The 16,487-nt window shown below is 41.4% G+C and overlaps 1 protein-coding gene across 2 annotated transcripts in view; it reads right to left on the bottom strand.

The window, feature by feature from the left end:
* The window catches only part of LOC126170109 (zinc finger protein 236-like), a 224,136-nt gene that overhangs the window by 170,547 nt on the left and 37,102 nt on the right, over positions 1-16,487 (bottom strand). For both annotated transcript variants that reach the window (XM_049920698.1, XM_049920697.1), the window contains exon 7: positions 15,324-15,458. In XM_049920698.1, coding sequence (XP_049776655.1) covers positions 15,324-15,458 — 135 coding nt within the window. The remainder of the gene's footprint in view (positions 1-15,323; positions 15,459-16,487) is intronic.

Below are 16,487 nucleotides of genomic sequence, written 5' to 3'. Positions count from 1 at the left end.
TTGATGTAAGAAACAAAAATCATCGAATGACTTAATTGTTGTTTTGTAAATCTTACATTTAACAATGTATTCAATTGTTTTGTTTCACACAAAAGGATATGGTGCATGAGCCACGCAGGCAGGCAGTCAGTCAGAGTCAGTAAGGATGTAGTAGTTGAAGTAAGGGACAGTTGCGAGAGTCAGTGAGTCTGTATAATTGCCTTTTGGAAGCTGTTTGTGAGAGACTCTTTCGAAGGCTGTCAGCCGACAACATGTATCTACCATCAATGTATATACTATTCAGTTATAATACAAAACAAGGAAAGTGATATACACTGTTTTTTATTAAAAAATTTGTACATCAGCAACGACAAATTCGGGACTTTCTGAAGCAACAACACCCAAGCATATCAAAGTTGAGTATCTCATCATAAGCAGCAGCTAAGTTATTATGTGAACTTTTATTAACTGTACTTGAAATTTTCTAGTTTTCACTCATCTTCGTTAGTTGTGAATGGTGGAGGCCCAAACTATTAAATTGTCCCGATGGTATGACTGAGCATTCACGATTACCACTGTCCAATTATAGATAGAACTAAAAACTGTACATTTTATTCAGATTCAGCAACAGTGGTAATTAAAATGCTTCTCTCCTCTCACACATCAAGGGCAGCATTTTAAAAGATTGTGATCTGAGCATACAAAACAGATTAGAATGGACTCCAGGTAGTCCAGCTGCCCTTTGATCCCTAAGCAAGGTTACTAGCTGTGCCCCAAAACCTTAGAAGTAAAAGTGGTACAGAGAATTCTTTACAGAAATTCATTTAATTTCACTTTAAAGGTCCCCCATTCGGATCTCCGGGCGGGGCTACTCAGGAGGACGTCGTTATCAGGAGAAATAAAACTGGCGTTCTACGGATCGGAGCGTGGAATGTCAGATCCCTTAATCGGGCAGGTAGGTTAGAAAATTTAAAAAGGGAAATGGATAGGTTAAAGTTAGATATAGTGGGAATTAGTGAAGTTCGGTGGCAGGAGGAACAAGACTTTTGGTCAGGTGATTACAGGGTTATAAATACAAAATCAAATAGGGGTAATGCAGGAGTAGGTTTAATAATGAATAAAAAAATAGGAGTGCAGGTAAGCTAACACAAACAGCATAGTGAACGCATTATTGTGGCCAAGATAGACACGAAGCCCTATGCCTACTACAGTAGTACAAGTTTATATGCCAACTACCTCTGCAGATGATGATGAAATAGATGAAATGTACGATGAGATAAAAGAAATTATTCAGGTAGTGAAGGGAGACGAAAATTTAAAAGTCATGGGTGACTGGAATTCGTCAGTAACAAAAGGGAGAGAAGGAAACATAGTAGGTGAATATGGATTGGGGGAAAGGAATGAAAGAGGAAGCCGCCTTGTAGAATTTTGCACAGAGCATAACTTAATCATAGCCAACACTTGGTTCAAGAATCATAAAAGAAGGTTGTATACCTGGAAGAATCCTGGAGATACTAAAAGGTATCAGATAGATTATATAATGGTAAGACAGAGATTTAGGAACGAGGTTTTAAATTTTAAGACATTTCCTGGGGCAGATGTGGATTCTGACCACAATCTATTGGTTATGAACTGCAGATTGAAACTGAAGAAACTGCAAAAAGGTGGGAATTTAAGGAGATGGGACCTGGATAAACTGAAAGAACCAGAGGTTGTACAGAGTTTCAGGGAGAGCATAAGGGAACAATTGACAGGAATGGAGGAAAGAAATACAGTAGAAGACGAATGGGTAGCTCTGAGGGATGAAGTAGTGAAGGCAGCAGAGGATCAAGTAGGTAAAGAGACGAGGGCTAATAGAAATCCTTGGGTAACAAAAGAAATATTTAATTTAATTGATGAAAAGAGAAAATATAAAAATGCAGTAAATGAAGCAGGCAAAAAGGAATACAAACGTCTCAAAAACGATATCGACAGGAAATGCAAAATGGCTAAGCAGGGATGGCTAGAGGACAAATGTAAGGATGTAGAGGCTTGTCTCACTAGGGGTAAGATAGATACTGCCTACAGGAAAATTAAAGAGACCTTTGGAGAAAAGAGAGCCACTTGTATGAATATCAAGAGCTCAGATGGCAACCCAGTTCTAAGCAAAGAAGGGAAGGCAGAAAGGTGGAAGGAGTATATAGAGGGTTTATACAAGGGCGATGTACTTGAGGACAATATTATGGAAATGGAAGAGGATGTAGATGAAGACGAAATGGGAGATAAGATACTGCGTGAAGAGTTTGACAGAGCACTGAAAGACCTGAGTTGAAACAAGGCCCCGGGAGTAGACAACATTCCATTTGAACTACTGACGGCCTCGGGAGAGCCAGTCATGACAAAACTCTACCATCTGGTGGCACGATGTATGAGACAGGCGAAATACCCTCAGACTTCAAGAAGAATATAATAATTCCAATCCCAAAGAAATCAGGTGTTGACAGATGTGAAAATTACCAAACTATCAGTTTAATAAGTCACAGCTGCAAAATACTAACGCGAATTCTTTACAGACGAATGGAAAAACTGGTAGAAGCTGACCTCGGGGAAGATCAGTATGGATTCCGTAGAAATGTTGGAACACGTGAGGCAATACTGACCTTACGACTTATCTTAGAAGAAAGATTAAGAAAAGGCAAACCTATGTTTCTAGCATTTGTAGACTTAGAGAAAGCTTTTGACAATGTTAACTGGAATACTCTCTTTCAAATTCTGAAGGTGGCAGGGGTAAAATACAGGGAGCGAAAAGCTATTTACAGTTTGTACAGAAACCAGATGGCAGTTATAAGAGTCGAGGGGCATGAAAGGGAAGCAGTGGTTGGGAAAGGAGTAAGACAGGGTTGTAGCCTGTCCCCGATGTTATTCAATCTGTATATTGAGCAAGCAGTAAAAGAAACAGAAGAAAAATTCGGAGTAGGTATTAAAATTCATGGAGAAGAAGTAAAAACTTTGAGGTTCGCCGATGACATTGTAATTCTGTCAGAGACAGCAAAGGACTTGGAAGAGCAGTTGAACGGAATGGACAGTGTCTTGAAAGGATGATATAAGATGAACATCAACAAAATCAAAACGAGGATAATGGAATGTAGTCAAATTAAGTCAGGTGATGCTGCGGGAATTAGATTAGGAAATGAGACACTTAAAGTAGTAAAGGAGTTTTGCTATTTAGGGAGTAAAATAACCGATGATGGTCGAAGTAGAGAGGATATAAAATGTGGACTGGCAATGGCAAAGAAAGTGTTTCTCAAGAAGAGGAATTTGTTAACATCGAGTATAGATTTAAGTGTCAGGAAGTCGTTTCTGAAAGTATTTGTATGGAGTGTAGCCATGTATGGAAGTGAAACATGGACGATAACTAGTTTGGACAAGAAGAGAATAGAAGCTTTCGAAATGTGGTGCTACAGAAGAATGCTGAAGATAAAGTGGGTAGATCACGTAACTAATGAGGAGGTATTGAATAGGATTGGGGAGAAGAGAAGTTTGTGGCACAACTTGACTAGAAGAAGGGATCGGTTGGTAGGACATGTTTTGAGGCATCAAGGGATCACAAATTTAGCATTGGAGGGCGGTGTGGAGGGTAAAAATCGTAGAGGGAGACCAAGAGATGAATACACTAAGCAGATTCAGAAGGATGTAGGTTGCAGTAGATACTGGGAGATGAAGAAGCTTGCACAGGATAGAGTAGCATGGAGAGCTGCATCAAACCAGTTTCAGGACTGAAGACCACAACAACAACAACAACAACATTAAAGGTTTATTTTTTTTAACAACTTGAACACACACACACACACACACACACACACTCTTAAAGGTTACCTTTGATGAACATTATTTGTAAATGCAAAAGTGGAAATATTGGATACTTTGGTTTCAGAAACACACATACATATATATTTTCCCATTATATGCGGCACTTTTAACTTACATGTTGAATAGTAGAATATTCTAAGTTTAGAATGCTACATACAAATGAAAATTTGTATGTATTTCAGGCTGCTGGTGATTCCTTAAAAAACTGTGGCACAACACATTTGGCAAAATAATGATTATGTTCCTACTGTGAGGCATTTGGATATGAGCAAATAATATAACCTATCTCCAGGTAGGTTCAAAAAATGGCTCTGAGCACTACGTGACTTAACATCTATGGTCATCAGTCCCCTAGAACTTAGAACTACTTAAACCTAACTAACCTAAGGACATCACACAACACCCAGTCATCACGAGGCAGAGAAAATCCCTGACCCCGCCGGGAATCGAACCCGGGCGCAGGAAGCGAGAACACTACCGCATGACCACGAGCTGCGGACGATCTCCAGGTAGGTGTCTGTTTCAATACCGCATCTGGCAGTTGGGACAACAAATGTACACTCCTGGAAATTGAAATAAGAACACCGTGAATTCATTGTCCCAGGAAGGGGAAACTTTATTGACACATTCCTGGGGTCAGATACATCACATGATCACACTGACAGAACCACAGGCACATAGACACAGGCAACAGAGCATGCACAATGTCGGCACTAGTACAGTGTATATCCACCTTTCGCAGCAATGCAGGCTGCTATTCTCCCATGGAGACGATCGTAGAGATGCTGGATGTAGTCCTGTGGAACGGCTTGCCATGCCATTTCCACCTGGCGCCTCAGTTGGACCAGCGGTCGTGCTGGACATGCAGACCGCGTGAGACGACGCTTCATCCAGTCCCAAACATGCTCAATGGGGGACAGATCCAGAGATCTTGCTGGCCAGGGTAGTTGACTTACACCTTCTAGAGCACGTTGGGTGGTACGGGATACATGCGGACGTGCATTGTCCTGTTGGAACAGCAAGTTCCCTTGCCGGTCTAGGAATGGTAGAACGATGGGTTCGATGACGGTTTGGATGTACCGTGCACTATTCAGTGTCCCCTCGACGATCACCAGTGGTGTACGGCCAGTGTAAGAGATTGCTCCCCACACCATGATGCCGGGTGTTGGCCCTGTGTGCCTCGGTCGTATGCAGTCCTGATTGTGGCGCTCACCTGCACGGCGCCAAACACGCATACGACCATCATTGGCACCAAGGCAGAAGCGACTCTCATCGCTGAAGACGACACGTCTCCATTCGTCCCTCCATTCACGCCTGTCGCGACACCACTGGAGGCGGGCTGCACGATGTTGGGGCATGAGCGGAAGACGGCCTAACGGTGTGCGGGACCGTAGCCCAGCTTCATGGAGACGGTTGCGAATGGTCCTCGCCGATACCCCAGGAGCAACAGTGTTCCTAATTTGCTGGGAAGTGGTGGTGCGGTCCCCTACGGCACTGCGTACGATCCTACGGTCTTGGCGTGCATCCGTGCGTCGCTGCGGTCCGGTCCCAGGTCGACGGGCACGTGCACCTTCCGCCGACCACATCGATGTACTGTGGAGACCTCACGTCCCACGTGTTGAGCAATTCGGCGGTACGTCCACCCGGCCTCCCGCATGCCCACTATACGCCCTCGCTCAAAGTCCGTCAACTGCACATACGGTTCACGTCCACGCTGTCGCAGCATGCTACCAGTGTTAAAGACTGCGATGGAGCTCCGTATGCCACAACACCACGGTTCCTGGTGTGTCCGCTGTGCCGTGCGTGTGATCATTGCTTGTACAGCCCTCTCGCAGTGTCCGGAGCAAGTATGGTGGGTCTGACATACTGGTGTCAATGTGTTCTTTTTTCCATTTCCAGGAGTGTATATTGCTTGTAGGTAGCAAATAATGAATTAAGGGAGAATATCTTTTAGGCAACCAATTTTTTTTCTGGCCAAACTCTACGCTACATTCCAGATCATGTTAGCATCTGACCTTATGCCTTATTATATAGTCTTTTGTAACAACAATGCAGTATAACCCCACTTTTACGTTCCTGGAATTGACATTTTCATGCTGTTTACGACATTTTTTATCAGTCCCGTCAAATTTCCTATGCCCACAATGTTAATTTGCACCTGATTTTGCAACAACATATTTATAAATGTTCCCGCAATTAACGCATTATGAAAAAATGTTTGTGGAGAAAAAATTACACTGGCATGATGTTGACTGTCCAGTAGTGTTTACAAATATTATGTGGTTAAGTTTTTCGTGCCGTGTCTCCCGCTGCTGTCAAGCTCTACTTGGCATGGTGGCTGATGGGAGTAACTATATAGGTTCGTTCTAATGAAGATGTCATGACCAATCACAACCATTTCCCAACTGTCTCTACTGCGCAAATGCAATTTTGTAATTGTTGTGATCATTGTGACATTTTCGTCGAGCCATAGTTAGCGTGTTTTGGCGTATGGCCACTTGGAGCTCTAGTTGACACCGTCATTCACTTTGTGTTGCTCAAATGTTTTTACATAGCGCCAGTTATGTGTTTTATTCATGCTGGGCAAAGCATGTTTTGAGACTTTATTTGGTTGTCGAGTGCAGTATTTACGTATGTATTTTTTGTTATGTTACACAAACAACTTGAATGATTTTTGCGATGTTTGTGTGATTTTGTACATAACTGAAAAGGCGCGGTACCTGATAACCTCAAAAAGATGACTAAAGTGGAAGAGTTGCTGAATAACACACATTCAAATACCGCACAAAATACATATTTACATTTGACAACGAGAAAAAATTCTCGAAACGCATCATGCTAAGCATGAAAAAATACGAAACTAGCACAGAATTTCATTATTTAAATAATGAATGACAGCTGCAGGCTGCAACTTACGATGTTGAGTCAAATGTTCCTACTTCCCAGACACCAGACAGTTATCAGTTTCAGTTAAACCAGTGGTTTTTATTAGATAAATAACCTTCATTAGATAATGATCAAGTCCCTGACAAGTCTTTTGATGCCTGTTATATACATATATCACACATGAACTGCAAGGGGGTATCCTGTATGTAACTTTTACAGCGTAAAACGTTATTTCCCACAGTTTACATTTTCCCACATTTTACACTATTTTTTATTTTTTTTTGAGACCCTTGAAAGCAGGATTTCAGGCTGCTGGTGATTCCTTAATAAATTGTGGCAAAACACATTTGGTAAAATGAAGCCTATGTTCCTACTGTTAGGCATTTGGGTATGAGGAAATACTGTAACCTATCCCCAGATAGGTCAATGTCTCAATACCACACCTGGCTGTTGGAGCCATCAATGTATATAGCTTGTAGGTAGCAAAAAATGAATTAAGAGAGAGTACCTTTTATGCAGCTCGTGGTCTTGTGGTAGCGTTATCACTTACCGCGCATGGGGTCCCGGGTTCGATTCCCAGTGGGGTCAGGGATTTTCCCTGCCTTGAGATGACTGGGAGTTGTTGTATTGTCTTCATCATCATCATTCATCCCCATTACAATCGGAGGAAGGCAACGGCAAACCGCCTCTGCTAGAAACTTGCCTAGTTGGCGGTGCGGCTCTCCCGCATCGTTCCGTAAGTTCCTCGGAGTATGGGACTTTATCATCACCACCTTTTACGCAGACAATTGTTTTTCTGGCCAAACTCTACCCTACATTCCAGATCATGTTAGCATCTGACCTTACACCTTATTATATAGTCTTTTGTAACAACAATATAAGGAAAATGATAAGACTGCTACTCACCATAAAGATGACATACTGAATTCAGAAACACACAACAGGAAGGCTATTACACATTTAGCATCCATCCATGCCCTCCTTCAGAAAAGTAACAGTTTTGCCATGGCTCTCTCTTCCCGGGATCTTGATAATTCTGATGGAATTAGAGATGGGTCATTTATGAAGGAACAAGAGCAAAGGAACAGTTCACTAAACTGAATGGAAGAGACGAGGAATAACTTCTAAGTAATGGTCATTCACCAATCTCTTCAGGTTGGTTTCATTTCTGCCTCGGTCTTTTTCTGTCCGTATTTTTTTCAGTGTGTCACTGTTTCTAGCTCCACTGCTTTTCGTTCAGCTTTAGTTTCTGTCATTCACTGTGTTCTCCTGTTCTTGATCAGTTTGAAACCATTCTTGAAGTCTTTACTTCTAGTTCTTCATCCACACCTTTCACCATCCATGACTGGTAATTTAGAAGGTTGTTATAATTATGCCAACAAATCCCGAATGTAGGCATCTAATTCCCATGTATAAATCTTCTAAGCGTGTAAGTGAGAAAAGAATACAAGGGTATGAAATTAGATTTAGAGTTTGTCTGAAGTCACTAATTGCTCTCATTATCGAGTATTGTCTGTTTTAAGTTTGAGCTAGTTTTTTACACATTTCAATTTTTATGGTGTCGTATCCCTGAACTACGTATTGTACCGTGATAAAATTTTGTACGTTCATTCAATGGTACAGTAGTACATGTCGGTACTGTCTGTAAAATGTGTTGCGAGTATACTAACTAATAATGAAGCAATAAATTTAAACACCATGCTGATGTGACAGTTTTACTGCATGAACAGTGAAAATATAGTAAATGATAAACTTTATTCATTTCATCATTTTGTACAGTGTGTATGCAAGAAACATTTCTGTAAAAGTTTGGAATTGTGTGTAAAATTTGTCGCAAGTCACTAAGTGCTTTCATTCTCACATACTGGATGAATATGGTCTGGGTATGCGCACATTGTGAGTTGCGCTGCCTCAATAAATAGACACATTGTGAGTTGCGCTGCCTCAATAAATAGGGAGCAGTCCACCCACACACACACACACACACACACACACACACACACACACACACACACACAATTGGACCATAGAATTGTGCTGTTCAAAAGTAATCACATATGTTAAGACATTTGTCCATGGGGAGATGAGACGATAAATTTCGGTTTTGTAGAATCAGTCGGCCACTGACGGATCCTTAGCTCCACCCAATCTTGCACTTCCTCATCCCACTGAAATTGATGTCTGCGCATGTCTGCGCATGTCTTTCTTCTGGTCACCAAACATGTGAAAATCACACAGTGAAAGACTGATGTATGGAGGATCATACATGCTTTCCTAATCAAACTGCTTAAGTGCAGCCTCCATCCGATCAGCAGTGTAGGGGCAGGTGTTACTGTGCAACGGGCCCTCCACTTGTGAATTCCTCAAGTGTGGAACTGCAATCAATGCACAGCATGATGAAGGCACTTTGCAGAAACTGCAACGTGCCATAAGGTGAAAACACCCAGGAATGCTGTTGAACAGAATCATCTATGTTCACGTCATCTGTAGATTCAGAAACAGCAACTGACTATGCTAACTGCAATACAATATTTGAAACTCTGAAGGCAGTAGATACAAAATACAGAAGTGGATGGCTATCTACACGCTGTACAGAGCTCAGTCTACATTTATAAGGGTTAAAGGACAACAAGAAGGAACAAAATATTTGTGGTTTGGTGACGATATTGTAATTCTATCAGAGACAGCAATGGACTTGGAAGATTGATAGAACAGAATATGCTGTGTATTGAAAAATGAAGACATTAGACAAACATAAACAGCATGTATACACAGACAGCAAAAAGTAACATGCTTTGGAAAGATCTTCAATGCGTGGCAACATGTACACTGCATATTGTCAATATTCTGAAGGAACAAATACAAATTCGAGTGCTTCTAAAACACTGAAATAGAGACTCTGGTGTGCTTTGTCAGCTAGTCATAGTTCACTTAATGAGATCTCGCCAGTCAACGACGAAAGATATTCAGAGTATGGGACATTTGATGCAGTCAGCCAATAGCGACATCACAGTTAAGTAGCACAAACACATTAATAGGAAAAATTAATGGTGTAAGTTAATATACATACAGTATAACTGAAAGAAAAGCTAAGCTTTCACATATTATAATGATTGTCAAATATTTTTTGCTGTTTTTTTTCTGACAGTGTGGTTAGGCAGAATCCTAAGAGCACAACTTAAATTGCAGCAGCTGAATGTTTCTGACAAACACGATTATAAGTTTTACTGCTGTGCACTGAACATTTTATGGGTTACCTAGCTGAATAAACATTCTGTCGAGCACTTTAACTTTTCCACAGGAAAAGCAGTTATTACATGTGAAATTGTTCATGAGCTCTCCCTGCACTTTTTATTAAGGGTAATTAAAGTCTTTGCCATCACTGTTGCATAATTTGTAATCTATGAAAGGACTAAAATAAATACGAAAAACTAACCTTGAAGCTTGGTCTTTTTAAAGCATGTGTTACCTTTTTCAGATATACTAAACACAAATTTTAAATAGTGGCATAAATGGGGGTTGTTCTGAGCCTGAAATTTTTCGAAGTGGCTTGTCCTCAAAGTATGAAGTTTTAAATTTGATTCAAATACTCCATGATTTAAGAACTTCATTGTACCTTCTCAGACGTAACACAACTGATCCTGAGTAAAAGGAAATTTACTTTGAAAGTAATGCTTCTGAAACCACCATTCACAATGTTTTCTTGTGACCTATCAGAAATATGAACAGTTGTGATGCCACAGTCATAGAAAGCAGTTTGGTGTTACAAAGTATTGCATAGTCTTTGTCCTAAAGTCTTTGACACATTTTGCTGTCAGCAACACTTGCATGCGCACTGTGTTTTGTTGTCATAAAAGGCGCATATTCTTTTGTAACTGAGGTGTTATTCTCTGGTTTACGTTTTATTGCTGCAATATTATTCTGCATTAGCAGGCTAAAGTAAAATTCTTTGTTAGAGTATCAAGCATCAGCTCTTACTAGTCAAAATAACAAAAATTTAACTGAAAACTGAAACAATGAAAAATTTCCGGATTTCTAGAAAATCCCCAGGTTTTTCCCGGATTTCCCGACGTGTATGCACCCTGATTAAAAAAAGGTAACAGAGGTAGCCACTGAATCCCTCCACCACCAGCTTTCCTGAACTGTACAGATGGGAGTTATCCTTACAACACATCCTCTGCTCCTGAAATTATCAACCTATGGTAACCTACCGTCCCCATACCCTCCATCCAACAGTTTCTGGCCCCTGTCCCCTCACCCTCATTTTGTGCCACTGTCTGCCAACACAGCTGCTCGTCGCGAACACAGCTGCTCGTCTTTTCCCTTCCCAGCTCCTCTCCTTTTCCGCTCTCCATTCCCCCTCCCCCCCCCCCCCCTCCTCTCACACCCAGCCCTCCCCTACTCCTTGCCCCACAGACTCTGTCACTGCACCTGGTGGTAGTCTTGTCATGTCTCGTATCTAGATCCTGCTCAATCTGTCAGACAGCGCTCTTCTATTCCCCAACCGGTACCCTGCTATCCCTTCCCCTTCCCTGTCCCCTCCAGATTACTGCTGTAATTCCAAGTAAAAATTGTATAGAGGTCTGAGCTGCTGGAGGTGTGTGTGTGTGTGTGTGTGTGTGTGTGTGTGTGTGCACGTGCACGTGCGTTTGTGTTTTCCCTTTTCTGAATAAGGCCCTGGTCAGATGCTAAATGTGTAATAGCCTTCTCGTTGTGCCTTTCTAAAACTGAACATCTTTACAGGAGAGTAGCAGTCTATCATTTTCCTTTTATTGTTGTTACAAAAGACTACATAATAAGCCTAAGGTCATATGCTACTATGATCTGGAATACAAGGTAGAGTTCTGCCAGGAAAACAATGGGCTGCATAAAAAATACCCTCTATTAATATGTGACTACATAATTTTCTATTTACAAGCAATATACACTGGTTGACTCAAGTGCCAGGTGCAGTAATGAGACAGAAACCTATATGGAGTTAAGTAACATTATTTTCTCTTACCCAAATGTCTCACAGTAGAAACTTAGGATTTATTTTGCCAGATGTCTTTGCCATATTCTATTAAAGAATCACCAGCATCCTGAAATACATACACATTTCCATTTGTATGCAGCACTCTGAACTTAATTATTCTGCTGCACAGGAGATCCCAAGATCTCCTCAAGGTACCTGACAGCAGTCAAATCTTGCTGATTCACCTGTACAATTTCATGAAGATGTGTTCGAGTGGTCAACATAATCCCTGCCCACACCATTATGGATCCTCCTCAAAGTCTGTCTCTTTCCAATATGTAAGTTAAATGTGCTGCATACAATTGAAAATGTGTATGCACAATGGAGTCCAAAATTAAAGCAATAAATGGAAATTTTGCAAGGTTGGTTTTCTTTGCCGCCATATTGGTATAAACAAGTGACAGTAAAGTAGAAACAATGTAAAGAATTCAGAAAGTAATCAACTGCAACATACATAACGGTAGACAAAAATGTTCATTTTTTTCCGCCTTACCAGACTTGCACACACATTCTGACAACTGGTTACTGTGCTCAATAAGGGGTGTGACCACCTCTGGCACCAATACACACCTGACAGCACAGGGACATGCTGTGAATGATGTCATCAATCTCATGTTGAGGCGATAATGCCCATTTTTCTTGTACAGCTACTCACAAGTCTTGAAGAATGGTTGGTGGATGCTGACGCGATGAAACCTTAATGCATGCCAGACATGTCCTATGGAACTCAAATCGGGAGAGCGAGCAGGCCAAGCCATACATGCAATATCTTCTATTTAAAAAAAAAAAAAACCACCCACACTCTATGAGGTCATACATAATCGTCCGTCAATGCGAAGTCTGGGCCCACAGCACCTCACTACAACTATGCAGGAGATCCCAAGATCTACTCACGGTACCTGACAGCAGTCATATCTTGCTGATTCACTCATACAATTTCATGAAGAGGTGTTCAAGTGGTCAACTTAAACCCTGCCCATACTGTTCCGGATTATTCCCGATATTGGTCTCCTTCCACAATATTTTGGTCCCGAGACAGTGTTCCACATGCCCTGCAGATGCAAATCCATCGAGAATCACTCTCCAGACCAAATTGGGATTCGTCTGTGAAAAGAACATTGGACCACCATTTGACCGTCCAGATGGCATGTTCATGGCTCTACTCTAGACGTTCATTATGTGAACACACACCAGAGGTAAACAGACAGCAGGTCTCCCACAATAAAGGCAACACTCCTGAAGCCCTCTGTACACCATTTGCCTTGATACAACAGGTGCAAGGGATGTCATGAGATCTGATGCCAATTACAATGCAGTACTGTCATGCCTTTACAGCCAAATAACGATCCACTCTTTTTGATGTCACAAGTGGTTGGCTGTGTCCTGCTCTTGGGGACATAGTTGCAGTCTCTATAAACCATTGCCTCATCCAAGAAACAACAGAATGATTCACATTAAGCCATCAGACTACATCAGTTTGCAACTCTTTTGCTTCCATTCTTCCTAGGGCTCTCCACAGCAAAGAATCTGTAGGTGTCTTCTCTGTGCCATGTATGTATGTACGTACGTATTGAACTGGGGACCTAGAAATGACGGAGAGGCTTCATCCCCACTGTAGCCCTCAGTGGTACACAACCCCACAATAGCCTACAGCAGCCCACTCACCCGACCGCTGCCCCACACCAAACCCAGGGTTATTGTGAGGTTCGGCCCCCAGTGGACCCCCCAGGGAATGTCTCACTCCACACGAGTGTAGCCCCAGTGTTTGCACGGTAGAGTAATTATGGTGTACACATACGTGGAGACAGTGTTTGCACAGCAATCACTTACATAGTGTAACTGAGATGGAATAAGGAGAATCAGCCCGCATTTGCAAAGGCAGATGGAAAACTGCCTTAAAAACCATCCACAGGCTGGCTGGCACACCAGACCTCAACACTTAATCAATCAGGCAGATTCGTGCCGGGGACCGGCACGCCTTCCTGCTCAGAAAGCAGTGTGTTAGACTGCACGGCTAGCCGGACGGGCTTCTCCTTGCCATACTGCACCATCTGTGACTGTGTCCACAGTGACTGTAGATGTGGGACTACCCTGTAAACACTACTCCACTTGATAGGTGCCCTGATGTCATTGCTGGTGTGGTTGTCTGTTGATCAGAATACCATCTTCCATGCAGAACACGATCGTAATGACATCTGTTGACAGTTTGTATGATTATATTGTGAATTAGACACAGGGTGAGGAAGTATCAGTTTGTTGCTTCAAGTTTGGATGCCAGTGTGTTTCAGGCCACACTGATGATGGATTAATAAAGTGAGGCGAAAAGTGTCTGACAAAACTAATGCTGGTGCTGGCTTATATTCAGTTGCATACATGTGGTCCTACCCTCAAACTCATTAACTCAACTGAGAATTTACGCATCAACAATAACTCTATATATTCTGTACTATTCTTGATGGTGCTATGGTACTACTGCTGATCATCAGTTAAATGTTAACTAATTTCCAGATCTTGCAAAAATGTTATATCTGCATTCTGTAAACGTTTGCTACACTTGCTCTCAAACACCCCCCCCCCCCCCCCCCAATCGCCACCCCCCCAGAACCCCACTCATTTCAAGTTTTTCCGTTTTCCCTTGATACTGTCCTCTTGCCACATCACTTACTCATAATATTCATATCGCAACACTGGGTGAATCTAGCTTTTCCCAAAATTACTTTTCACATCCTCTCCCCCATCTTGTCACCAAATCACGATACGCCTTCAATTCCACTAATCCCAGCTATGTTACCTCAATTCAGCCTGCGGGACTAAATTCCCAAAATGACATATGCACAGGCTACACCACAAGCAGCAAACTCTAGCATTTATGTTGTTTTGCAATGTTTGGAAGCACCTGCTGAAAACACAGTCATGAGAAACATCTAAGTATTCAATTCACTTTATTTTGATCATGTAAGCAACTTCAACTGTGTCACTTGGGGGTGACTCAGTAACACTCTACCAGTTTATTTAAGTGTGTTGATTTCAGTCTGAGCTGCTGGAGATGGCGCTCATGTGTGCTTAAAGTGTGCTTGCTTGTGTGAATGTATGTGCATTTTCTTTTCTGAAGAAGGCAATGGCCACTAGCTAAATGTGCAACAGTCTCTGTTGTGCCTATCTGCACCTCAAAGTGTCTTTCGTGAGTATCCATCTGCCCTTTCCTAATATTGTTGATCGTGGTTTAGCATACTTTACAAAGCTAAATGGAAATTTTAAACATGGCTGGAACAGCAACTGTAGAATGAAACTCATCTTCATGTTTTTACAAATGTTGAGACCATGGTAAAGATGTGTTAAATGAACCTTCCATTTTGCAACTGATTGGTTGTTTACTATTTCTACAAGAAGAGCTAATGGGAAATGTTTGTGTCAGTCATCCTGTCAAGAACAATTTATTTTAAGTACCATACAAAAACAAGCAGAGGAGAATAACAATTTTATGTTTCAAATACTAAGGTTGTAATTTGGTACCTTGTTATTATTGCATGAATGTAATACTCGTGCATTTAAATGCTGATGTGAAGAAAGATGAAGATAAACAAGCTGCTTGTACCTTATAGTGATCTCTCATGTGTTCCTTCAAAGCTGAGGCACGTGTAAACTGACGATGACAATGACGACAGCTGATCAACTTCGAGGTGTTTAACCACTCGGCAGCATGCTCCTTTTTGTGAGCATCTAACTGTGACTGTAATACAAAATACCTTTGTTATAATATAAATCACAGTTCCTCAAATTTATATTAAGGGAAAAATATAAAACAGAATAAATTAAAATAAATGCTGTTACCGTGGACTAGGGATACAAAACTGTCAATAAAGTTACTCTTTTAGTTTTGTTTTCAGCAGAATAAATTATGAAAGCTAGACTTCCTAATAAGCAATTATAATTCTCTATAGATAATTTCTTGTTATGTCTACCTCTTATCTAATGCATCCCTTTAGCAAGGCTGCCATAAATCTCTCTCTAAAAATACTTCAAGAAAGCAGCTACAAAATTGTTTTCTGCTACTAAGATCAAAGCATTCACAAATTCACACATGTGTAGCTCTCACAACATGGCCACTGTCACCTACAGATGCCCAAGAATGACAGTGGGCAAGTGTGTGAATGAGGTATGCATGTGTGTTTTGTCTACATCTGACAAAACACTTAGTCTGATAGCTGATAATTTGAGGAAGTCGTCTTTCAATGTGCCTGTCTGATAGTCAACACTACCTCTATGTGATGATTAGGAATATAGCCTACTTTTTATTATTGATATAGCTTGCTGTGTTAAGATGAACAAAGATACTTCTGCTTCATATGTGACTATTATAATGGGTAATATACTACCTTTAATGTAGTAAATAGTCATCACAGGTTTGCCGCCGGACGACTTTGTGCAAATTCCACAATATTTCCTCTGAGCAATTGACCGACATCTTCAGGTGGTTGAACCTCTCTGGTGGCTAGGTATAACTGACGGTACTGTAACATTGAGGTCCCTGTATATAGAACATGTGCATGAAATATGTGCAGGCACGGAAATCACACGCGCGCAATGATTTGCAGATAGGTGGTGCATATTAGAACACCCTCTGTTGAAAATCACAGAGCAGCCCTCCTGCGCATGTCCCACGTTTACTAACAGTGCGACCAAATGTTACTCACTAAAAAACCATACTGACCAATGTTTGATGGGTCTGTTATTCAAAAATCTTTATTGTCTCATCGGG

Source organism: Schistocerca cancellata, chromosome 1, assembly GCF_023864275.1.
Source record: "Schistocerca cancellata isolate TAMUIC-IGC-003103 chromosome 1, iqSchCanc2.1, whole genome shotgun sequence".
NCBI classification, from domain to species: domain Eukaryota; kingdom Metazoa; phylum Arthropoda; class Insecta; order Orthoptera; family Acrididae; genus Schistocerca; species Schistocerca cancellata.
The sequence above is the reverse complement of the archived record's forward strand: the minus strand, read 5'-3'. Positions and strand labels throughout refer to the sequence as shown.